This window comes from Rattus norvegicus, chromosome 3, assembly GCF_036323735.1.
Source record: "Rattus norvegicus strain BN/NHsdMcwi chromosome 3, GRCr8, whole genome shotgun sequence".
Classification (NCBI taxonomy): Eukaryota; Metazoa; Chordata; class Mammalia; order Rodentia; family Muridae; genus Rattus; species Rattus norvegicus.
This window is the reverse complement of record NC_086021.1, coordinates 126,134,059-126,158,313: the sequence shown is the minus strand read 5'-3', so window position 1 is coordinate 126,158,313 and position 24,255 is coordinate 126,134,059. Positions and strand designations below refer to the sequence as shown.

The window sequence follows — 24,255 nt, the reverse complement described above, 5'->3', positions numbered from 1 at the left end:
GAAGCTCTGAGTCCTGCTACCGGCTACTGCCACCCTGTAGGCTATAAGAGTACCCCGACTTCCGGACCAGTTCTGGGCGGGTGCCATGTGAGCCCAGCCTAGCTTCCCCTCCAGTTCACCCTCCTTCCTTCTCTCCTCCTGTCCACTGGAGAGGTTTGCCCAACCTCTGCAAAGAGGGACAATTGACATCATGTCTTTGCTCAACCCTGTCCTGTTGCCCCCTAAGGTGAAGGCATATCTGAGCCAAGGGGAGCGCTTCATCAAGTGGGACGATGTGAGTAGGGCTGGGCTCCCCCCGGGGACTGGACGGCGGGGGCAGGGCTGCTTGGGAGCTTTGCAGAACTGGAGGGTTGGTTTAGTCTTCCCAGCACCCAAGCGCCTACGTGGCTTGACCAGGCAGCTGTCACAAGAGTCTAGATAAACAAGTCTGGGGTGAGGATAGGTGCTCCTGGCTGCTGTAGGGAAGCCTCTGTGTTTAGGAATGAAGGGGGTGGGTTGTGTGTGTGGTGGAGGTGGTCAGTATCAGAAAAAGTAATCTCTTTGGACCTGATTCACCCCTTTCAAAACCCCCGAAGATGATAAAGGTTTGTTTCTAGTAACTTCAGTGTTGGTAGGGAAATGCATACCCCTCTCCTCCCTCCTCAGCTGAGATCAGTAAAAGAGATCAGTCAGGTTCCCTTCCCAGCACAGACACCCCAAGTTTGCTCTGGCACAAGGCCTATTAACCAGCCCCACCACCTAGTCCACAGAACAAGATGTATCCTGTCCCAGAGAAGCCATGTTCTCTCTCAAGCTACTACTGTGGGAACAGTCACAAAAGTTGAAAACTGGAGGCTCAAGGTCTGGGGTCTGAGAAGGAACTTACTGACTTCTGCTTCCCTGTGGTGGCTCAACTCAGTTCAGTCTTCTAACCTGCTAACCTGTCTGCAGGGGAGGGGAGACCATTTGTATCCCAACCCAGAGTCTGCTCCATCCTAAGTAGTCTCTGGCCTTTCTGGGCCCTGAACACAGCCACTAACCACAGAATCTTTTCGTCTAAGGAGAATTATGAGGTCTGTCCTTCAGAGGGGGATAGACCCCTTTAAGAGAGCTCTAGACTGGCCTTGGGAAGGCCTGGCGCTTCCAACAGTGCGTATGCAAGGAGGAGAGTCTATGCTAGGTTAAGGCATCTAGCTGTCAAAACTGGGGGAATGAGGCTCTGGATGAAGTGCTTTCTGTCTCCTTAGAAGTGCTTTGGTTGGTGTGGCATGGTGGTGACATGCAGGTGATGTGGCCTTAGAGCCTATGGAAGGAGGGAAATGACTCACAGTGAAAAGTGAAGTGACTCTCTCAGTTCCTCTGGGAAGTGCGTATAACCTGAGGGGGTCATCAGGGATAAGGCTATATAACTAACTCTTTGTCCAACCTGTGTGTCTGGCTGACCAATGCCCTTCCCCAACCCAGAGTACTATGTAGTCCCTGGGCTCTGGCTTGCATGAGCAAGAACGTACCAAGTCTGGTCACAGGACACATGACCAGGTTCTGCTCTCTCAGGTTGCTTTGGGCAGAGTTAGTAGAGTTAGTAGATGACAATGTCACGCTATATTGATAGCTGTGACATAGAGGATATAACCAAATGTGACTCTGTTTAGTCCCCAACAGCCCCCTTCAGAACATACTAAGAGGGGAAAACTCCCCTAGCTACAGAAAGAAAGTCAGCAAGCTACCAGACCTGCCTTCACCCTTGGGAAATAGACCAGTGGTCCCCCACAAAAGCCAGTCCTGTTCCAGAAACAAATTAGAAGTGAAACTCTAACCTTGCTTCAACTTGCAATTTGCCTTTCTCCTTCCAGGACTAGGTGGGGGGCGACTGCGGACTCCCGAGAAAGGTGGGATTCTCAGCTCTTTCTCTTCCAGGGCCTTCTAGTGAGGCACGGGAATGATGAGAGTTCCTTCTTGAATACACGCTGTCAACAGCTGGCTTGGAGTCCCTAAGCCTGACAGAACTTAAGGCTTATTCTTTCTCTGGTGATCTTTTTGATGATTTGGGGGAGATGCTTCTCCACGTATTGGGGCTCACTTGCTTGAAATCTCCCAGTACCTCTATTCAGGGGGTCGCTCACAACTGCGTTTTCAGCTCCTTATTACCAGTCTTTCTCTCTGCAGCCTTGGGCCCTTTTTGCCCATCCCTCACGCATGAGTCTGATCTGGGCACAGCAAATACTCACATTTTGCTGCCCAAGCAACTGTTCAATCAGAGGTAGTCCACCAGGCACCTTCTGGGTTTCATAGGCTCCTGTCTATGCTGAGACTCCTGTCTATGCCAGCACTGACCATCCCTTGGGAGAAAGGATTCAGAGCTCACCACAGAGCTATTCTCCAAAATCAGCTTTCTTACCAAATCTTTCCCCATACTCTAACCACCTCTAATGTGGGAACCGTTCTTGTACCATTTCCTTGGTAGATCCCGTATTTGTTCTGGTGTGTCCACAGCAATAATCATGCATTGTTGGAAACTTCAGTTGTAATACCTTGTTTATATATGCAAAGGCTATTAAAATAAACAATGGCCTATGCGCCATGTGTGGACTAGGGATTTAGATCAGTTTGCTCATTTGTTTATGCATTCATTCAGCAAACTCCAAGGTTAACCACTAAGCACCGAGTTTAAGGTCTGGGTGGTTCACAGCACTCAGGGTTCTTGAGTTCATAGGAGTTTCCCAGGTGTGTTTCTGCATCTGGGAACCCGCTCCTGACCACGCACCCCACTTATTAATACCAGCACACTTCAGAAAAACCCTTTTGAGACGGTTCAGGCTGAAGAGATTTGACTTCTTCACTTTGGAGGTGTGAAAGCCCTGGTGTCTCTTTGGCTCACTTGGATGGCAGGGGCAGCCTGTGCTCATGGTTGAACGGAAGGAATCTGAGGCTCAGGACTGACAGTAGATTGTACAGGGCCTTGGTTGTGCAGATCAGGACTTGGGGCCTCGCTCCCACTGTGCCAAGCTTTCCAGATGGTAGCAAGGAGTCTTGGAGAGATATTCATCCTTTGGTGGAGTCACGACCCCTGAGAACATGAAGAGGCAGAGGCATTGCTGGGGTCCAGAAATCCCACCTCTCTTCCTCAGAGAACGAAGGGGAATGCCTTTTTGTGATTTCTAGGAAGGGGATGGATTCTATCTGAATCCTTGGCCTGGGCCAGGAAAGTTGGCCTGAGACCTTAGAGCAGCTAGCTGACCCCTTCTTTCCCCAGGAAACCTCAATAGCCTCCCCTGTTATCCTTCGGGTGGATCCCAAGGGCTATTACTTATACTGGACACATCAAAGTAAGGTAAGACACTACCCAACATGGCCCTCAACTCCAACTGCTTCAATGAACTCTGCTAGACCCCTGGTGGTACAGGATGGAGACATGGATGCAGGAGATGCAGGGAGTGTAGCTCCTGGGGCCCTCTGGGCAGGGAGGGAAGATGCAGTCACCTCATGACTGCCCAGGGCTCACCTAGTCCTGAGTTAGTATCCCTTGGAGAGAGTGGGCGAAGTTAAGTTGCTGAGCTGAAGGGCAATGATCTCCGATGGCTCCAGCTCATTTCAGAGTTCAGGGCTCAGAGGACAGGCATGGCCACTCAGAGAAACAGAAGGAGGCATGGGCATGGGGTTGGGGGACTCCAGGATAAAAGACAGGCTGCAGGTTGCAGCTCTCATTCCAAGGAAGGGATGAAGTATACTTTTCCCTATGTAGAGAGAAGCAGAAAGTGAGGGGAGGGATCCAGGAAGCTGGGAGCAGTCTTGGCATCTAGAGAAGGCAGCAGCTAGGATGTGAGGGGATAGGGGAAAGCTCTGTCCCTCTGTGTCATTATTCTCCACTTGACCTTCCCCCAACCCCCACTGGGAACTGCTAACAGGAGATGGAATTTCTGGATGTCACGAGCATCCGAGACACTCGCTTTGGGAAGTTTGCCAAGATACCCAAGGTAAGTGCACCCAGAAGCAGCCACGAGTTGCAGAGGGCAAGGAGTGAGTCTCTATTGGGGGTGGGGAGCCCAGATGAGTGGGTTCTGGGCAGCTCAGGCCAAGGTGCTGATCAACTTGCCTGATTCTGAGGCTGGGAATTCCGGCCCCTAAGTACAGCAGACTGTCTGGAAAGTGTCTTCTGCCCCTTGCTCCCCACTTCTTGATAATGATTTGTCTACATTTGCCTAAAACTTGTGAGAAGATTGAAGGTACTGACAGTTGGAAGCAGGACTCCCTGAGTTAGGAGCTAAGAGTCTGTCTTCAACGGATGTTCCCAGATTCCTAGGTCCCACTGCCTTAGCTAAGCTCTTGGCCTCTCCTTGCCAAAGCAGGTGCTGGAGTCGGGGGGTTGGGGGGCTGAGGCCTGTGCTTCCCTGGTTCGTAGGTTCCATGGCCATTCTGCCTCAGTGGCCTGCAGTTCAAGTGGCTGAGGAGAAGATACAGGAAAAGACATGTTGGGCAAGACTGAGGGCATACCTCTGACTCTCCCTGTGTCACTCTTTCTTTCCTACAGAGCCAGAAACTCCGGGAGGTATTCAACATGGACTTTCCAGACAACCACTTCCTGCTGAAAACATTCACAGTGGTATCCGGCCCGGACATGGTGGGCCTCACCTTCCACAATTTTGTCTCTTACAAGGAGAACGTAGGCAAGGTGCCTTGGCAACACCTGGCTAGAGTGCAGACCCTTGGGAGAGCCTGACCTTCTTGAGAGTCAGAGGCCTGGACCCAGGGGCTCAGGTGCATGTGACCAGGAGTTTGACTTCTGGGCTCTGTGTTCTGTAGGATTGGGCTGAGGATGTACTGGCTCTGGCCAAACACCCAATGACAGCCAATGCTTCTCGAAGCACATTCCTAGACAAGATGTAAGTGTCTGTTTCCCCACTCCCTGCCTCCTCCTCCCCTCCCTGCCTGAGCTCAAGGGGCTGGCTTACCAGTCTCCAGACTGATGGGCTACTGACCATCCCTCCAGCCTGGTGAAGCTTAAAATGCAGCTGAGCCCTGAAGGGAAGATCCCTGTGAAGAAGTGAGTCTCTTGAGCTTCCCCTAAGGCCACCCAGCCCCCAAGCCTTCCCTCTTTAGGCCTGACTCCTCTGCTGCCTGGTACCTTTCTCTGCTCCCTCAGTTTTTTCCAGATGTTTCCTGCCGATCGCAAACGTGTAGAAGCTGCCCTCAGTGCCTGTCACCTTGCAAAAGGCAAGGTGAGTGAGTCCTTTTCCACCCCCAGGCAGCTCTGCTAATTCTCATTGCCACCAGAGCAAACATGGCCGGCCTGGGAGAGTGATGGACGAGAGCAGAAATGGCACCGCTATCCCATCAGTAGCTCCCAAAGCCAATCAAACTCTGGTTACTGACACTAGGCATAAAGGTGGGACCAGGGCAAGGGAATGCAGCACAGGACTCAGAGTGGGAAGATTTGCATCCAACAGTGCTGGAGGCCATGCTGGGGAGGACAGCAGCAGCCAGGACAAGTCAACAAGCCTTCCTAGCTGAGTGGGCATAGGAGTTCTATGTTTTCATTGTGGGGGATCAAGATAGGGACATCAGGGACAGGAGGCAGACCATAGGGTCTGACAGCTCCAGGGAAGGACGCTGCAGGGGTGTGGGGAGAGGGGCAGAGCCAAGAGTGGAAGCTGCCAGGGCACAGACTTTGGCTCAATTCAGAAACACATTTTCCACTTCTTTTTAATTAAACAATTAATTTTTAATTACAAATCAGAAGCAGGATCACCCCATGAGATGTATTCTGTGATTTACCAAAAAAAGAGCTTTCTAGGTAGATGCGGCCCAGAGCCAAGATCCAAGCCTGGTTTGGGGGTGGTATTGGATCTCAAGTCATTTCCCACCTTGGCCAGTGCCCTTGTGTAATTACAAGGTCTCACCCCATGAAATGTTTCTCCTGGTAAGAATTTAGGACACCAGAAATGAGCAAAGCTAAGACTCTAAGCAGCCATCCTAATAAACTGCACAAGGAGTTCTCCGTAGCACTGGTGACCCCGAGTGCAGCCACATACACTGGATCCAGGCATGAAGCAGGGAGAAGGTGAACTGGGCTTCTGAGGTGGTCCTCACAGTTCACACTGCCTGCCCGCTGCCTGCCCGCTTCTAGTAACATCCGCCCACTTTCTCTCCTGGGCTCCATCCCTAGCTATGTCCTTATTTGTCTGCTCAAACAGTAAAAACCACTGACCAGCTTCAGAGGCAGAGCTGTGCTAAGGAAGACGTAGCCATGCTCTCCTGTTCAGACCCTTGTCCCCCTACTAAGACTCGAGTTGATCTTCCAGTGTGATCCTGAAGGGCGTTTAACGTTTTGTTTTCTGGAGGAATAAAATGAAAAGCACAGTGTCCTGTACACTGTTGGTCTGATTTCTGTTTCTACTTCTATAAATTCATGTGCTCTGGACTCATACAACCCATGGTCTTTCACGTTGAGCTTTATTCACTCAACATTGTATTTTCCAGATTCATCCATGTGGTAGCATCAGTACTGTGTGTGTGTGTGTGTGTGTGTGTGTGTGTGTGTGTGTGTGTACATATGTATGGAGGATATTATATAGCAGTTATCAAATTCCATGTTGATATTTGGTTTCTCTCCATGTTTTGACTATAATGCTTATACAAGCATTTTGTCATGATTTTGCTGTCAGTCTTCGTGGCTATATATATCCAGGTGGAATTGTTCATATGACTATATGGTAAATCTATGTTCACTCTATGTCATTTTGAGGAGCTGACAAACTGTTCTCCCAAGTGGCTGCCACATTCTACTCTCCCGCCAGCATGCACAAGGGTTCCCGTGCTCCTAAGGCCCATTAACACTGCTACTGTCTGTTGTTTATGTTGTCCTGGCGGGGATGAAATGGTATCTCATCTTGACTTTAGTTTGTATTTGCTTAATAACTAATAAGTTCTTCTCATGTTTTATTGATCATTTCTATATCTCCTTTACAGAAACATCATTCAAATTCATTCTTTCATTTCTTTTGTTTTTTTGTACGCATGTGTGTTTGTGGTTTATGTATGCGTTTGTTCATGTGCGGAGGCTGGAGGTTGATGTCAGGGGTCTTCCTCAATTGCTCTCCATCTTATTTTTGAAAGGTTTATTTGTTTTTTAATTACATGATTGTGTGTGTCTGTGAGTGGTTATGTGCGTATGAGTACAGCTGTCCTCAGGGGCAGAGGCATCAGATCCCCTAGACTGGAATTGCAGGCAGTTGTGAGATGTCTGTTGTGGGTGTTGGGAATTGAACTCAGATCCTCTGCGAGATCAACACTGGCTTGCTCTTAACTGCTGAGCTCTCTCCAGCTTCCATCAGTGTTGGAAGGGCTCTCACAGACCCTGGAGCTCACGTGCGGTGTGCATGACTGGCTATGAGCTTCAGAGATCTTGTCTGTCCATTCCTAACACTGGGACTACAGACACACACCACTGAGACCAGCATTTATGTGGGTGCTGGGGATCTGAACTCAGGTCTTCATGCTTGCACAGTGGGGACTTGAACAACCAAGTCCTCCCTCCAACCTTTGGGATATCTTTTTGTTGTTGAATGAACACTTAATGGATATTTGATTTGTAAATGTTTTATCTTATTCTGTAGATTGTCTATCCTCCATCCCTCGCTTCCTTCCTCTTTCCCTCCATTCTTCCTTAGCTCAGGTTAGCCTTCAGTTTCTTGATGATGTCCTTATAAACATACATTTGTTGTTTGTTGGTTTTTCAAGGCAATATTTCTCTGTGTGATCTTGGCTGCCCTGGAACTCCCTTTGTAGGCCAGGCTGGCCTCAAACTCAGAGATCCACCTGCCTCTGCCTCTCAAGTGCTAGGATTAAAGGTGTGCTCCACCACCACCCAGCAAGCACGCATATTTTAAATTTTGATCAAGTCTGATTTTGTGTGTTTGTTTTTCCCAATTACTTGTGTTTTGTTTGGTGTGTGTGCACGCGTGTTTGCATGCACATGTGCGTTCGTGTATGTGCACTCACTGGGCTTCGTGCATGTCAGGCCCCATCGTATTTCTCCCTCCAGTTCCCTCAGGCTTTGGCTCTCACAGTCCAGGGCTCTACTGTTGGGTACACATTTGTCTACATTCAAACCATTTCTTTAGAATGTTTTCTTTCACTTATGAAGGAAAAAAAAGTAACAGCCCGGGACCCTGTCAGGCAAGCAGCACCCCTGCTTATGACCTTTTGTCCTCTTCATTCTGCTCAAGACAACCTTGAGATTTGTGTGCCCAGTGTGTCTGCTGCCTGTCTGCCTTGAGAAACTCCTCTCTGATCAGTCCCCCTTCCCCAGAGCTGGGTGTAGGTCATGGTGAGTCTTATCTGAGCAGGTGAGATGAAGGATAACAAGGTGATGGTTCTTCCAGAATGATGCTATCAATCCCGAGGACTTCCCAGAATCTGTGTACAAGAGCTTCCTCATGAGCCTCTGTCCTCGGCCAGAAATTGATGAGATCTTCACTTCTTAGTGAGTTCCTTGGGTTGGGCGTGAATTGCTGGTAAGGGCAGTGATTCTTCTACCCATCCTTTTGGGAGTAACAGGGTTGTACAAGAGAAGAGGGTAGTCCAAGCCTCCAGGGCAAAGGACACACACCTGAGCTCTTCTCTCTGGCCTATAGTCATGCTAAAGCCAAACCCTACATGACCAAGGAGCACCTGACCAAATTCATCAATCAGAAGCAACGAGACCCTCGACTCAATTCCTTGCTGTTCCCACCAGCCCGGCCTGAGCAGGTGCAGGCGCTCATTGACAAGTACGAGCCCAGCGGCATCAATGTGCAGAGGGGTAAGGACCAAGGGAACCTGCTTCATGTAGTCCTGTCTGATCTTGGGCGCTGAGTTGCAGCCAGGACTGCTTGTTGTCCACTGTCTCACAGGCCAACTGTCACCAGAGGGCATGGTCTGGTTTCTCTGTGGACCAGAGAACAGTGTCCTGGCCCATGATACTCTGCGGATCCACCAAGACATGACACAGCCTCTGAATCACTACTTCATCAACTCCTCACACAACACCTACCTGACAGGTGGGTCCTGATGCTGAGCTGCACCCTTCACAGATGCTTCTCAACTACTGCTTACCTTGCCAATAGGACAGACTAGAGGTAGTGAGGGGCCTGGCCTGGCTGTGAGTGACATCCTTCTCCTTATCTCCATTGGTTCAGCTGGCCAGTTTTCAGGCCCTTCCTCGGCTGAGATGTACCGCCAGGTGCTGCTATCTGGCTGCCGTTGTGTAGAATTAGATTGTTGGAAAGGAAAGCCCCCCGACGAAGAACCCATCATCACCCACGGCTTCACTATGACCACAGATATCTTGTTCAAGGTGGGTCTTGGGGTGTGGAAGCTGGTTACCGTGGCCATCAGAATGGGCCTGAGGCGTTTTCTGTTAGGGAAGTGAAGCTGAAGGGGAGAAGCATCTGGAATACCTCAAGCTGTTGGGAGGCTATGGTGGCTATCTAGTTTTATGTGTATGCTGAGACTAAATAGTAGGGAGGAACTACCCTCTTTACAGGGTTCCTTTCTCTTTTAGGAAGCAGTCGAAGCCATTGCAGAAAGTGCCTTTAAGACCTCCCCATATCCTGTCATCCTGTCATTTGAAAACCACGTGGACTCGTGTGTATCCTGGCCTATTTGGCACCATTCTCTACCTCTGCCCTAGCCTCTTGCCTGAACTTCCTCCCACCCCCACATATACTGTCCCCAGCCTCTAGGCATTTGTTTGGTCTCCTTAGAACCTCAGCTTCTCCTTCCTCTGTCCCTACCTGCCACTTCCTGGTACTCCTGATCTGGGTTATCAGGGCACTGAAGATGGGAAGAGGTGAGTGCTAGGCAACTAACCCCTACCTGTACTTTTGTCCGCTGCTAACAGACCCCGCCAACAGGCTAAGATGGCCGAGTACTGCCGGACCATGTTTGGAGAGACCTTGCTCACAGAGCCCCTGGAAAACTTTCCTGTGAGTGCTCAGTCTTGTAGGGCATCTGGAACCAGGTTAGCGGGACAAAGAGAGTTGAATGTACTTGATAGATTGTGAGTCTGGGGTCCTGTTATCCACCATGTGTCAGAGAGTATGCTAGAATTAGGGGTCTACCAGTGTCAGAAACTTGGTTGAAGGTTAGGCATGGTGGCACTTACATTTGAGAGGTTGTTGGCAGGAATATTTCAAGCTACATGCCAATCTGAGCTGCACACTGAGACCCTATCTAAAACAAACAAACAAACAAAACAAAACAAAACAAAACAACAAACCCAAACACCACAATTGCTGGCCCAGGCCTCTGACCCTCTTCATGAGGAGACAGAGAAGTGTCCAGGCCAATTACAGCCAGCTATGAGTTGCTATGGGAGGCAGTGCTCGGGTCTTAGAGGATGAAGGAAGGCTTTTTGGAGGGGTGTGATGGATAAGGTGAAGTCTGGAAGATGACAGAGGTTCAGTGAGCTTGTGAAAAAAGCGGTCTAGTCAGAAGGAATGTGGGAAAGAGACATTCTTGCCAAGCAATGGGTAATTTCAGTCAAATGGGAATTCAAGACACAAGGGACAGTGGTTGGAGGTGAGGCAACAACATAGGCCCACACCACAGGGACACACCACAGACACACCTCAGGGACACACCAGAGGGGAAGCAATGGTACCCACCTCTTCCCTGTCTACAGCTGAAACCTGGCATGCCTCTGCCTAGCCCTGAGGACCTCCGGGGCAAGATCCTCATTAAGAATAAGAAGAACCAGTTTTCTGGGCCAGCATCCCCCAACAAGAAGCCTGATGGGGTGTCTGAGGGCGGCTTCCCATCTAGTGTCCCTGTAGAAGAGGACACGGGTGAGTGAGTAACAGGAGTGGGGTGGGGATGGGGGAGAGCCAGGGCTGACAAAACTGTGTGGCAGGGTGGACTGCTGAGGACCGGACTGAGGTGGAGGAGGGAGAGGAGGAGGAGGAGGTGGAAGAAGAGGAAGAGGAGGAGTCAGGAAACCTGGATGAAGAAGAAATTAAGAAGATGCAGTCTGATGAGGTGTGTGTGGACTGGCCGCTGTGTACTCTCTCTGCATGGCCATGTGCTACTGTGCGGTCTCTGTATTCTCCTTTCTCCTCTAGGGCACAGCAGGCTTGGAGGTGACAGCTTATGAGGAAATGTCCAGCCTTGTCAATTACATCCAGCCCACCAAGTTTATCTCCTTCGAGTTCTCTGCACGTATGTACGTTAGTACAGGGTGGTCGGGGAGAGAAGGCAGGCTAGGTTCTCTGCACGTATGTATGTTAGTACAGGGTGGTTGGGGTGAGAGGGCAGGCTGGGTTCAGGAGCAGGCTGTACTGGTTCAAGAGTGGCTTTGTGAGTGGAATGAAAGGAAGGGACCTGCTCCCTCTTGCACGAAGCGCCTTATCTATAAATACCCAGCTTAGGAGTCAGGCAAAGGGCTTGTTTAAGTGGCAGTGGCTCCCAGCATTGGACTAAAGAACTTGGCAGCAAACGGAACGTTCTGGTGTGTGTCAGTGACCGGCAGGTATGACAGGCCACCTCAGCCAGGCCTGTCTGGAGCTTCTGCAGTTTCCTAAGGTTGTGCAGCTCCCAGGACTGAACTCTCTCAAGTGCTGCCCCAAGTCTAGGTGCCTCAGACCTGGGGGAAGAGTTCCTGGGAGAGCATACCTTTAATCCTAGCATTCAGAGCCAGAGGCAGGCTGAGCTTTGTGAATTAGAAGCCATCCTGGTCTGCATAGCAAGTTCCAGGACAGCCAGGACTCTACATAGAGAGGCCCCATCTAAAGAAGGGGATGGGGAGGGAAGAGAGTTTCCATGAGTGGAAGGCAGAGCAATCTCCAGAGGCTCACGTACCTCATCGGATCCTTCCATTTTTGTGTGTCGCCATGACATTTGCCCTGATCTTTTCAAGATGCCCTTAAGTGCATTTCCCACCCTCTGTGCGTCTCCCCAACATGAGCACCTCTCTGAGCATTCTCGTGCAGGTGGATCTCTGTAACACTCACACCCCATATCTGAATTCTCAACCTGGTCTGCTCCCTAGGCACACCCAGGATATGTTTGGAGGGTATGGGGTACTACCCTTACTATACAGCTCCTCTCTGCACTTGCTGACTGCTTGCACATTTCACTCCCTGTAAACATCACTGCCTGGGTAACCGTAAGGTTTCACCAGCCAAGGTCCCCCAGCTGGGTCTTGAAGGAAGGCCTGGGGTCCTGCAAACAGCCTTGGCCAACACTATGCTCAGGTACAGCTATAACAAACAAAATGTGAGCTTTGTGTGTCCCAGGGGCATACATATGGTCTCTTTCAACTACATGCCTCAGCTGTTCTCTCACCAGGTGTGTGTACCACATGTTCCTGATACCCTGGCCTCAGCCTCATATGTCTGCCACACCCTACATGCCTATCCATGGCTATAGCGGTCACTCTTTCCCACCATGATACAGGTTCCCTCCTGCATGCCCACCCTGGTGTCCCTTTACCCCAGCACATTTATAGTCTCAAATCTGGCTCCTCAGATCTCAACAGACTCCTGGGTTGGAAGCACCTCTTTGTGGAGGAAAGTGCCCCCAAAGGAAGGCAGGGCTGAGAGAGGGGCGCCCTGATGTGGACTCCCCTCCCTTTCTCCCTTGCACAGAGAAGAACAGGAGTTACCTTGTCTCTTCCTTCACGGAGCTCAAGGCCTACGAGCTGCTCTCCAAGGCCTCCATGCAGTTTGTGGAGTATCCTTGAGGCTTTGCCAGACAAGGCCCCTGGTGGGATGGGGCTTGTGGGAGGGTCTGGGGTCCTGCTGGTGCAGGTGGCCTTGGCTAGCTCCTATACCCAACAACAGCTATAATAAACGCCAGATGAGCCGCGTGTACCCCAAGGGCACGCGCATGGACTCTTCCAACTACATGCCCCAGATGTTCTGGAATGCCGGATGTCAGATGGTTGCCCTCAATTTCCAGACAATGGGTAAGGGCACTTCCTAAATCATTCCAGACCCCCACCCCCGCCCCAGAACCTTCCTCTGGGCCCTGCCTATCCTATCTTTACTCCTCCCTAGATAAAGTTCTTTGATGCCTACTGGGTGCAGTGTTTGCATAGGTTCTGGGAGCATACCCTGGTGGCGAGAGCACTTTGGGGAGGGGCACATTCCCTCATACCTGTTGAGCTGTTCACATATGGGAACAAACATACGACACAAAGGCTGGCATGGGTTCTGGCTGCTCTGCTTGGATGTCACATCTGTGCCAGCTATCCCAGATCCTCTGTGAATTTGCATCCTGGTCATACCATTACTCCTTGCTGACTCTAGGTTGAAAGGCCCTTCCTGAAAGTCTAGGTACGGCCAAGGGACTGGGATGGGACATGAGAAACTCTCACCTTCATGATCTACCCAAATTCCCCCATTCCTGAGACAAAAAACATAAGGCTGGTGGAAAGTATTGAAAAGAGACTGTGAATGGATCCAGGATACACCATCCTCACTGCATCCTCTTGTCCCCCCAGATCTGCCCATGCAGCAGAACATGGCACTGTTTGAGTTCAACGGGCAGAGTGGCTACCTCCTAAAGCACGAGTTCATGCGCAGGCAGGACAAGCAGTTCAACCCCTTCTCGGTGGACCGCATTGATGTGGTGGTTGCCACTACCCTTTCCATTACGGCAAGGCCCAGGGTTGACAAGTGTCTGGGAGGGCTGGGTTCTTGAGAAGGAAGGCCAAGAAGCCCACCCCTCTACCTCAACCCCCTTTCCTGATATCTTGAAGACTTCAGCCCCAGCCAGTTCCTGCAGTAGCAAGTTGCCTTGGAAACTGCCTCCTCCTCAGCACTGGAGTCTGCCTCTTGGTCCCCATGGAAACCAAGGGGAAGGGCTGAGACTCTAGTGGGGGAGGGGAGAGAAAGAGAGTCTGAGCCATGCTGGTTCTAGACCGGGGGGTGGGGGGGGTAAACAATTGTTGCTCCTTTCTTGTCTGGGTGGCCTGCCTCTCCCAAGTCCTGGAAGCACTCAGGTCCTTAGAGCTTGCCTGTAAATCTTGAGTCACACCGCTGCTATTTGATGGCCAATGCTGAAAGGGGACCTTCACGATACCCACAGTAGATGCTTGGCCTTATGGGGACAGAAGCCCCACAGGCTTAGGAATCAACTGGGGTGGGATATCTAATGTTGGTCTCCCCTGGGTTCTCACCCTTAGGTCATCTCTGGGCAGTTCCTGTCAGAGCGCAGTGTGCGCACCTATGTGGAAGTAGAACTGTTTGGCCTCCCAGGGGACCCCAAGAGGCGCTATCGTACCAAGCTGTCACCTACTGCTAACTCCATCAATCCTGTCTGGAAGGAGGAACCCTTCATTTTTGAGAAGGTGCTAGGGATGGGGCTGGCACTGGTGTCTGTCCCTAGTGCTTGGCCTGTCCCGGTATGCCTTCCTAACGTTCAGAAGTCCCAAACTCATGTTCACTAGGTTTGCTTGTGTGGGGGGGCGGGGTGGGAGAACTCGTACATTAGGATTAGGGATCGAAACATGAACTCTCAGCCCAGAAGCTAGGGGAGGATGGGGTTCTTTATCTCCTTGGACACTGGTTGGCAGCTGCCAAGGGCTGTTCGCATGGGCCCACTGTCCTGGGCTGTACATCTGAGTCCACTTTCCCATGTGAGCCTGGTTCAAACTGGAAGATGCCTGTATGTGTCACAGGGCATTGCTTCTGCCTAACCTTACCAAATCTAGCAGTGCCTGGCAGGGTCTCCTCCTGGCATTGAGTGAGACTTCAGGAGTCAAGGGGAGGGGCCTGTCCACTCCTCAGACTGCTGTCCTAAACTACTGTAGATCTTGGTGCCTGAGCTGGCCTCCCTCAGGATAGCTGTAATGGAAGAAGGCGGCAAATTTATTGGACATCGCATCATCCCCATCAATGCCTTACATTCCGGTAAGGAGTCGGGGGTCTTCACTGCTTGCAGAGAGTCTGAGACCAAGACCAGCATCCTGGCTGGGGGCGGGAATGGCATTCAGGCAGGGTCTCTGAGGTCTCAGCGTCCTCCCTCATGTTATCAGCTGATCTAAGGAGTGGGACAGAAATAGACTTTGTACAGGAACCTGACTGGTGCCCATGATCTTCCGGAGTCAGTGTTACAGATTCCTGAGCAGCTGGCATTTCTGGGCACTTAGAATGTGTGAGAGGAGCTGGAGAGATGGCTCAGCGGGTAGAGACACTCGCTGCTAAGCCTAATGATCCGAGTTTGACCCTAGACACCACATGGTGAAAGAGAGAGAACCAGTTCCCACAAGGTGTCCTCTGACCTCTGCGTGTGCGTTCAAGCACATGCAGAGTAGATGAATTAAAATGTAATAAAAAGGTGTGAAGGGCTTATAACACATTCTCATAATAAACACACACAGCAGATATTTGAGGCATTAACCTAGGGTTAACCTAGCCTGCCCAAAGCCACACGGTAGGGAAGCGCAGCATTAGAGTTATAACCCTGGCCTTTGGCTCTCAGTCAGAAGTCCTAAGGGCTTGTTTGTGCTGTGGTACTGAGCAGGAGTGGGCTCTGGCTTACCATCCACCTCACCATGTTCCACAGGATACCACCATCTGTGCCTGCGCAGTGAGAGCAACATGCCTCTCACCATGCCTGCTCTCTTCGTCTTCCTGGAGATGAAGGACTATGTACCTGACACGTGGGCAGGTAGGACCTGTGCCTGGCCCCAAGCTCTCTGTTCATTAAGCCGATAACTGAAGTGGAGTTAGAGAGGGTGGTAGGTGGATCCTTTTAGACTTTAAACTCCATACACATGCACTGGTCATAACCTGTGCTTCCCAGATCTTACTGTGGCTCTTGCCAACCCCATCAAGTACTTCAGTGCCCATGATAAGAAGTCTGTGAAGCTCAAAGAAGTGACAGGAAGTCTGCCTGAGGTCTGTGTTGCCAGGACCACTGCCAGAACCCTCCACAAACTGTGGAATGAGTGGGGAGGGGCAGAGTCCCCTATTCAGGGAGTGTCCTGTTAGAGCCACCGTTCTAACAGGCCACCCTCATACAGAAGCTCTTCTCTGGGATTCCTGTTGCCAGCCAGTCCAACGGGGCTCCAGTCTCCGCAGGCAATGGGTCAACAGGTAGGTAGTTTTGGGTCCACCTACCTAGTGGATAGCCCTGCACCTCTCCCACCACACCCATAGTCCCCCAAAGACTAACACTTTCATTCGGGAGGGAAGATCTGAATCTGAAGCCTCCACACTAAGAGAGGGGGAGTTGGGGGCTGAGGATTTAGCTCAGTGGTAGAGCGCTTACCTAGGAAGCACAAGGCCCTGGGTTCGGTCCCCAGCTCCGAAAAAAAAAAAAAAAAAAAAAAAAAAAAAAAAAAAAAAAGAACCAAGAGAGGGGGAGTTGCAGAGGGCTTAAACTACAACCCCGCAGGAACCAAACTGAGGTGCCTCCAAGGCACCTGACAGTCCAGCCCTGTGCTCTTACAGCGCCTGGGACCAAGGCCAAGGAGGAAGCTACGAAGGAAGTGGCAGGTAAGGCCTGCTGGGCCATGTGCTCACAGGGCAGGATCTGGAGGGGAGAGCCTGGGACTCTCAGGCCTGCAGCACAGGGAGGATGCTCCGGGTGGCACACACCTTGGCCATGCCTCTGCAGAGCCACAGACCACTAGCTTGGAAGAGCTGCGGGAGCTGAAGGGCGTGGTGAAGCTGCAGCGGAGACATGAGAAGGAGCTTCGAGAGCTGGAGCGGCGTGGAGCCCGGCGCTGGGAGGAGCTGCTGCAGCGTGGCGCTGCACAGCTAGCGGAGCTCCAGGACCCAGCAGCAAGCTGCAAGCTCCGCCCGGGCAAGGGCTCCCGCAAGAAGAGGTAAGGGCTTCGGTGGTGTCCTGTCTTCCCCAAGAGTAGTGGTACCTGGCTCAGGTTCTGTTCCCTCGTGGCTTCCACAGGATCGTGCCCTGTGAGGAGACCATCGTGGTGCCTAGGGAGGTCCTCGAGGGACCGGACCCCCGCGTGCAGGATCTGAAGGACAGGCTGGAGCAGGAGCTGCAGCAGCAAGGCGAGGAGCAGTACCGCTCTGTCCTCAAGCGTAAGGAGCAGCACGTGACCGAGGTGAGGGACACAGCGGCTGCAGCAACCAACTCCACCTCTTCTGCCCAGCCAAGGGCTTCTCACTTAACTCGTCCTTCCTTCCTTCCTTCCTTCCTTCCTTCCTTCCTTCCTTCCTTCCTTCCTTCCTTCCTTCCTTCCTTCCTCCCTCCCTCCCTCCCTCCCTTCCTTCCTTCCTTCCATCCTTCCTTCCTTCCCAGCAAATCGCCAAGATGATGGAGCTGGCCAGAGAGAAACAGGCTGCTGAACTCAAGAGCTTCAAGGAGACCTCGGAAACGTAAAGTTGCCCCTCTTGACTACTTACTTGCCCCTACCTGCGGCCAAAGGCTGCGAACCACAGAATATCTACCCCTTGTCTGTCCGCAGTGACACCAAAGAGATGAAGAAAAAACTGGAGGCCAAAAGGCTGGAGCGGATCCAAGCCATGACCAAAGTCACCACAGACAAGGTGGCCCAGGAGAGGTAAACCCTGCAGGGGAGGGAGCCCCATCTGAGCAGACGGAACTCCAGCTGGACGAGGGTCAACCCTACAACGGCTCCTAACTTGATTCCCATCGATCTGCCTCTGTCTTGGCCCTTTACAAGTTGGTCCCATCACTGTATCTCTCCCTTGAGCAAAACACAGATGCTAACACTGCTTAAGGAGAGAGGAGCAATAGAAGGAAAATGATGCACAGAGAAGGAGATGGAGCCTAGGGGTAGCATCATGTCCCCTTAGATGTCTGCACTCTCCACAGTGCCCACCCGGGATGTTTTCATAAGGAAGTGGACCCAGAGCTCCCCCAAACCCCTTCCCCATCTTCCATGCTGGTCTCTCCGTTCCTTCCTGCTTCAGAGATGGAGCGCTTACTTGTTTTACCCTTAGGGTAATTTATCGACCCTGTCTCTTTATAAAACTCCAATCCTATCAACAGGCTCAAGAGAGAAATTAACAACTCCCACATCCAGGAGGTGGTGCAGGCTGTCAAGCAGGTACGCTGGCTGGTCCTTCCCAGTCATTCTCTCCGTAGGTGTGTGTGGGGATGAGTGTCCTCCCTTGGAGCCCTGATAGCAGGCTGTTCAGAGTGTCCGTGCAGCTAGGAAAGGGAGGAAGTATCCCAAGGGTCTGGCCTGTGGGTGGAGACTGCCAGCCCGAAGGGAACTGCCTGGGGAACATGAGGTCAAGGGAGGATGTGATTGGATGGGGTGGGAGAGGAAGGCTTCCTGAGGCGCCATGGAATGGAAAGAGGAAGGGAAACACTGCTGAGAATAGGCCTAAAGCTCCTTCCCTGGGCATTGCTGACCACAGTAACAGGCCTTCCACCTACTGTGGCCTGACCCTGTGTCAGGCCCTATGACAAGCGCTTCCTGTGGACCAGACATGTGATCCTTCACAATCCTGAGCCAAGTCCGATTACCTCATTTTACACATTGCAAAAGCTGCCCAGAGGTTAAGGAATTTGCTCCAAGTCTCACTGCTGGTATGTTGCTTGTCTCTCTATCTGATTCTCTGTCTCTCACCTGTACCCAGATGACAGAGACCCTGGAGCGTCACCAGGAGAAGCTGGAAGAGAAGCAGACAGCCTGCCTGGAGCAGATCCAGGCAATGGAAAAGCAGGTGAGGTGACCTCTGTCCTGGCCCCAGTGGAGCTAAATGGGCTCTTGGGTGAAAAGGGGTTCAACCCCAGGGGCTCCACGCAAGAGGTCAGGTGTCACCAGTGGGTCAGAGGCAGGTTCTCAGGGTGTCCCAAGGCTCCTTCGAATGAGGCATCTCTACAGATTTGTTTGCTTGATATTTCTCCTAGAAAGTTCTTTGATGAGCCTCATTCTCTCAATTCCTAACCCAGTCCCTGGGAAGTCCTGAATAGAATGGGCACAGTATTAGTATTCTAAAGTCTGGGTGGTGGGGGTGGGGGGTGGGGGAGTGGGGGGCTGGGGGGGTGGGGGGTGGGGGGAGGGCAGGCAAGGCCCCCTCCTGAGCCAGGTAATGGTCCCTGCTGTCCCCACAGTTCCAGGAGAAGGCGCTGGCAGAGTATGAGGCCAAGATGAAGGGCCTGGAGGCTGAAGTAAAGGAGTCAATGCGGGCTTGCTTCAAGGCCTGCTTCCCCACGGAAGCAGAAGAGAAGCCTGAGAGGCCCTGTGAGGCCTCTGAGGAGTCGTGTCCACAGGAGCCACTTGTGAACAAGACAGACACTCAGGAGAGCCGCCTCTGAATGCCAGCATCTCACTCCGACATTTTAGCAAGGATATCCACGCCTTTCTCCTCGGGAGAAAAGGACCTTATTACTCTGGGGCTGTGGGAGCCTGGGGCTGCCTTGGCTGCCGCAGCCCCGCTTCTCAGCCACATAAGGCAGAAATGGGAGACCATTGGGGCAAGAGCCCCATGGAACCCGAGTCTTTTCTAAGCTGGCTTCTTCTGTCGTCCCACCTGTAGTGCCATATACTTATTGAAGGCAAAGGAATATGGACCAAGAGAGAGGAAATTGGGTCCTGGTCTCCCCTCTGCCTTTCCTAACATACATGCAGGGGCTCTCCACTTGGAGCTCCGTTCCCTTTCCTGGATGCTTGGCTTTGCTCCCTGGAACCTTCACTCTGTGGGTGTGGCTCCAGCAGAACCAAGGCCTCTTCCCTTGTTGCATGACTTGAGGCAGTCTTCTAGCTGCATCTTCTAGGGCTGCCTTGAGTACAGTGTTGCCAACTCCTTAAGGCAGAGCCTGGTACTGCCTCAAGGCTCTCTGGGAAGGGCTACTTTCAGAGTGGCAGCAAAGGCCCCTGCCGTAGCCTCCTACCTATGGGGACAGAAGGCTGCACGGGGAAGCTTTCTCAGCTGCCCCTCAACTGATCGAGTATTGGGGGTGTGGGGGCTATGCCTGATGGCAAAGGGTGCTCTCTCTCCAACTCTGAAACTGGCTCACCCTGTTTTCTCCGTCTGCACTTCCTAGCAGCTGTGCCACCAGTTTTCCGTGGGGCTTGAGTTCATCATTTATTTTCTTTTTTTCTTTTTTGGTTCTTTTTTTCGGAGCTGGGGACCGAACCCAGGGCCTTGCGCTTCCTAGGTAAGCGCTCTACCACTGAGCTAAATCCCCAACCCCCATCATTTATTTTCTTTACTGACTTTATCTGGTTTATTTCTTTTTCTCCTTCCTACCAAAGAACCCAAACCAGACTCTCCCACCTTAGCCTGGCTGCTGTTCTCCAGTTAGGAAAAGACAATGGGAAGGTCTTTCCCCTCTGAATGAAGCTGCTTGAATGGTGTGTGGAAAATGGGTCCCTTGGGAGCTGCAGGAAGGGTGAAGGCCCTTCTGGGGCCCTGTCAAGTGGCCCTGCCTCTCTCTGGCTTCCCTGTCTGCTGATACTGATGCCATAACCCTTAAAAGATGATGTTTCGGGGCTGGGGATTTAGCTCAGTGGTAGAGCCCTTACCTAGGAAGCGCAAGGCCCTGGGTTCGGTCCCCAGCTCTGAAAAAAAAGAACCAAAAAAAAAAAAAAAAGATGATGTTTCTCTTCTCTAACCCCCCACAGATGTGCCCCTTCCTTGTGTCCCCTGACCAGGGATAATCCCAGTACAAAAGTGCACCCTACACTCTTGGTAATTCCAAACCTTTGAGTTGTCTGGGCCTCTTCAGGAACACCTAGAGTGACCACACACAGGGACCTGCCCCTGCAATAAACTTTCTGGAGGCATAGCTTGCAGGCCACACCTACAGCTCTGTCTCAAATCCCAAATGGGCTGGCAGGGTGGGGTGATGCTGGGAAGAGGTTGTTTTCTTATCACAGAGTGACAACAGATGCCATTAACTGTGAACACCTGTGCCTTTGGAAACTGAACAGGGATACTTTCCCCCATCCCTCTCAGGGCCTGACCTCAGGGGTTCCTACCTGTCCCTGGCCGCAGAGTAAAGCTAAGACCTTCCATTCACACATCTGAAAGCCTTTGTCAGCCAGTCTCCCTGTCCTAGCCACACTGGATACCATCAGGGTGGGACATCCACACCCCCAGGCAGTGCCCTAACCTCAACCCATTCCCAGAAATCCTATTCTGCTCTGCCTTCTTACCTTCTGTGGAGATGAGAACCCAGACTGAGGGGAACTCACTGAAGCAGGTACATGGGCCTCAGGTAGAGCCAGCAGAGTCCTGGACAATAGCCACAGTCAATACCCACAAACCCACAAGAGAAGCCACCTTCAGTTCTCTTGCCAGGCCAGGATGCAGCCGGGCAAACGGGAAGGAGTTGCAATCCTGCCTCCCGAAGGGTCACTGAGTGGCTTCTCAGGCAGTCTGAATACCTACCTGCTTTCTTTCAGTCTGATGCCCAAAAGGGCTGGTTCTAGGCCCTGGAGATGGGTTAATCTGTGGTCACGGGGGAAGTACAGAGGAAGAATTGATGTCCTCCCCTGGGCCCTGGACACCTGGGTTCCATCCCTGTTGTGCCATAAGGCCAGGTTCCCTCTTGCTCATGATTTGCATCTCCATTTGACATGGAGAAGGGTCCTCACCCCTTAGGAGTCCCATGGTTGACTCAGTACCAGATCCTCTGCTGACTCACCCCACCCCCCCTTGCACACACACACACACCCCTCCCAGCTCCCTGCAGCTCCAAGGCACGTGCCACTAGGCTCAAGCCTGAGGAGCTAGCAAGTGCAATGTGACAGAGTGAGGGGGCTGGTGACACTTGAAGAGGAAAGGAGGGGGCGGGGAGGGGCAGTTACAGACAGACAGACTTGCAAACTGAGGCACCTCTGGGAGGAAGCCCTTTTGCCAGCCTGGGGCCTGCAGGGGGAGAAGCTGGGTAGGTGGGAGGGGAGGAGTGTGAAGTGCCTTCCTGCCCCCTGCCTGCACAGCTCCTTCTCCTGTCAGCTTTCAGCTCCCTAAGCGACAGCTTCTAATTCCGGCTGTTGGAGCCTCTGTGCTCCACAGCGAAGTCTCAGCTTTTTTTTTTTTCTCCCCCCAGCCTTTGCTGTTTCTTTTCTGTTCAGAACACAGTGAGCCCAGGGAAGAAAGTCAGAGCAAAGGCTCTAGGTTCTGAGACCTGGGAGGGAACTCAGCCCAGACCAGAGTGAGGCTCTGAAGAAGACTTGGCCAATTTTTCCCACACACAAATACATTGTTTCCCTCTACCACAGGCAGTAGGGGCACAGGCAAAGCTGAGCTGGTTCAGGGAGGCTCTTGAGAGGAGGGGCTTGGCCAATGAGCTCTTCTGGGGTTTGGGTGCTTTTCTTCTTGGCGGTACACAGCCTAACCTTCCTCTTGATCCCGAAGGAAGAAGAGAAGAAAGCATCTTCTCTCATGGTGCAGACAGAGAAGATGGAGTCCTGAGAAATAAAAGCCTTTCTTCTGCTGAAGAAGGAGGGAGAGCACCCTATTCCTTTCCTTGGGGCGGAGAGTGCTCCCTGGTCCTTTGATGGGATGGACTTTGAGGGCCCTCTAAATGAGGTGGTGCTTTTCCAACACTGGCTCCTGATCCCTTGTGGTGCAGGCTGAGTTTCTCTCTCTGCTTCCTCTTACAGATAGGAATGTGCAGGCCTGGGGTGACACTGCCAGTCCACAACACAGGCTGAGACCTCGCTCCCATGCCAAGAATTGTGTGTGGGGCTAGCTTCACCTACTGTGCACTTAGTAATATGCCTCACAGGACAAAGGGGAGTGTGGGTTCCTGTTGTAGGGTCTAGCTTGAATCCACTCCTAGGCCATCCTGGAGCCTAGGTGTTCCAGAAGACATGGATGCTCTCCCGCACCCCGCCCCCACTGTCCAGCAAGAGCACTCCTCACAGAATCCTCAGGAGTGTCCTGCAAAGCCACCTACTCTTCCCAGACTGAACACCCCCTCAATTTTTCACTGAGCTTCCTTTCTCTTACAGCATAGGACCCCTGAACACAGCCCTTGACCTGTGCCTGTTGGGTGCCTTTGTCCCTGTAACCCTCTGTCTGGACCATCTTCCTTGTTTCTTAGCAGCCAATGTCACTCGTCCTTAAGGACTAATTCTGCTGCCTTCAGAAGACCTCAGTTCCCACTCTTTCCCAGTATTCATCTGTCCTTCCACTGGCTGTCTGAGTTTTGTATTTAGCAAATGTTTTCAGTCCTGGGTCAATTCTCCTTCATTCAGAATTGTTTGTACATCTTCCCTTAACATCGCTGGAAAAACAATGGTAGGGTTCTCATGTAGCCCAGGCTGGCCTCAACCTCACTATGTAGGTGAGGATGATCTTGGAACTTCTGATCCCCCTGCCTCCATCTCTCAAGTGCTGGGGCTGTTAAGTCCTGGTTTCATGCTGGGAATCAAACCAATGGTTTTGTGTATATTGGGCAAATACTCTACCAGCTTCGAAAAGTCCCCAGCCCTTCACTTATTCTACAAATAAATTCCATTCCAACTATTGTCAAGCCCTCTAGACATGGGAGCTTGTGGGACACTCATTGTAAGACTCAGCGAAGGCCTTCAGTATTACTCCTCCTTAGCACCTATGAGTTGTCCAAAGGAAGATGTCCAGTGAGTTTTCCACACATCTGACTGGAAAAAAAAATGGATCCCCGGTTCTTTCTTTAGGGGGTCAGGTAGAGAGCTCTGTGGCCTAGAGATGGTTTTTGTGCTCAAGAGAATCCAGCCTTCTGGGGGAATTCTTGCTTGTGTCTTTTGCCCTTTCCTAGACTTTAGCCCTAGCTCATCCTTGAGGGGACAGTACCTGGGGAGTCCTGATGCCTGCACACTCTCAGATCCTAAGGCACCTGCCCTGGGTCACAGCGGCCAGTGTCTAGTCAGCTTGCTCCACAGCGACCGACCGACCGTGGAGCTGGCACGCGGGCGCGCTGTCAGGTTTGGAGACGTCTGAGATTGGAGAATGCACCCCCGCCCTGCTCTGAGTGAGCGTGTGCGGGAGGCACAATTGTGTGTGACTGTGATTCGCTGCACTTTAGATGGCAGTTATCAGCCAGACTGAGCGCCCTCAGTCCGGAGCACAAATGCCTCATACCCCAAATTACTCCACCTCTGTCTCTGGCCCACCTCAAGTTCGTGCATTGTCCAGTTCTGTCCTCGTGGGGTCCCAGTCCCTTTAACCTAGAACCGATGGTAGGAGCTCCCGCCAGTTTCTAAGCAGCCGACGCTACCGATTCTGGCGGAGGCGGGGGGGCGGGGAAAGAAGACTGAGATTTTAGGATTGGCCCCGCCGGGTGCATGTGGCCCCCGGCGAGCAGCCTCCGCCCCCGCCCCGCAACCGCCGCCGCATTCCCAGGGGAGCGCGGAGG

At 52.0% G+C, this 24,255-nt stretch overlaps 1 protein-coding gene across 8 annotated transcripts; it reads left to right on the top strand.

Annotated features, from left to right (window-relative positions):
* The first annotated feature begins 10 nt into the window (after positions 1–10).
* Plcb2 (phospholipase C, beta 2) lies at positions 11–23,389 on the top strand. Of its 8 annotated transcripts, none has more exons than XM_063284733.1 (32): positions 11–274; positions 3,233–3,310; positions 3,885–3,953; positions 4,508–4,648; positions 4,780–4,859; positions 4,967–5,020; positions 5,120–5,195; positions 8,361–8,461; positions 8,613–8,779; positions 8,871–9,017; positions 9,156–9,313; positions 9,521–9,603; positions 9,860–9,944; positions 10,643–10,805; positions 10,871–10,995; positions 11,079–11,175; positions 12,603–12,687; positions 12,798–12,922; positions 13,460–13,614; positions 14,144–14,308; positions 14,771–14,870; positions 15,526–15,630; positions 15,766–15,860; positions 15,971–16,058; positions 16,416–16,460; positions 16,582–16,792; positions 16,873–17,035; positions 17,233–17,309; positions 17,399–17,494; positions 17,947–18,004; positions 18,543–18,629; positions 19,021–23,389. In XM_063284733.1, exons 1-32 carry the CDS (start codon positions 191–193, stop codon positions 19,222–19,224), a joined length of 3,567 nt encoding a protein of 1,188 aa, XP_063140803.1. In that variant the 5' UTR covers positions 11–190; the 3' UTR covers positions 19,225–23,389. The 8 variants fall into 8 exon arrangements, 5 of the variants coding, with proteins under 5 accessions (XP_063140803.1, XP_038961925.1, NP_445930.1 ...); NM_053478.2 differs by having other exon boundaries at positions 93–274; positions 15,986–16,058; positions 19,021–19,578; XM_063284734.1 differs by lacking the exon at positions 11–274 and adding an exon at positions 1,839–1,868.
* The last annotated feature ends 866 nt before the right edge of the window (positions 23,390–24,255 follow it).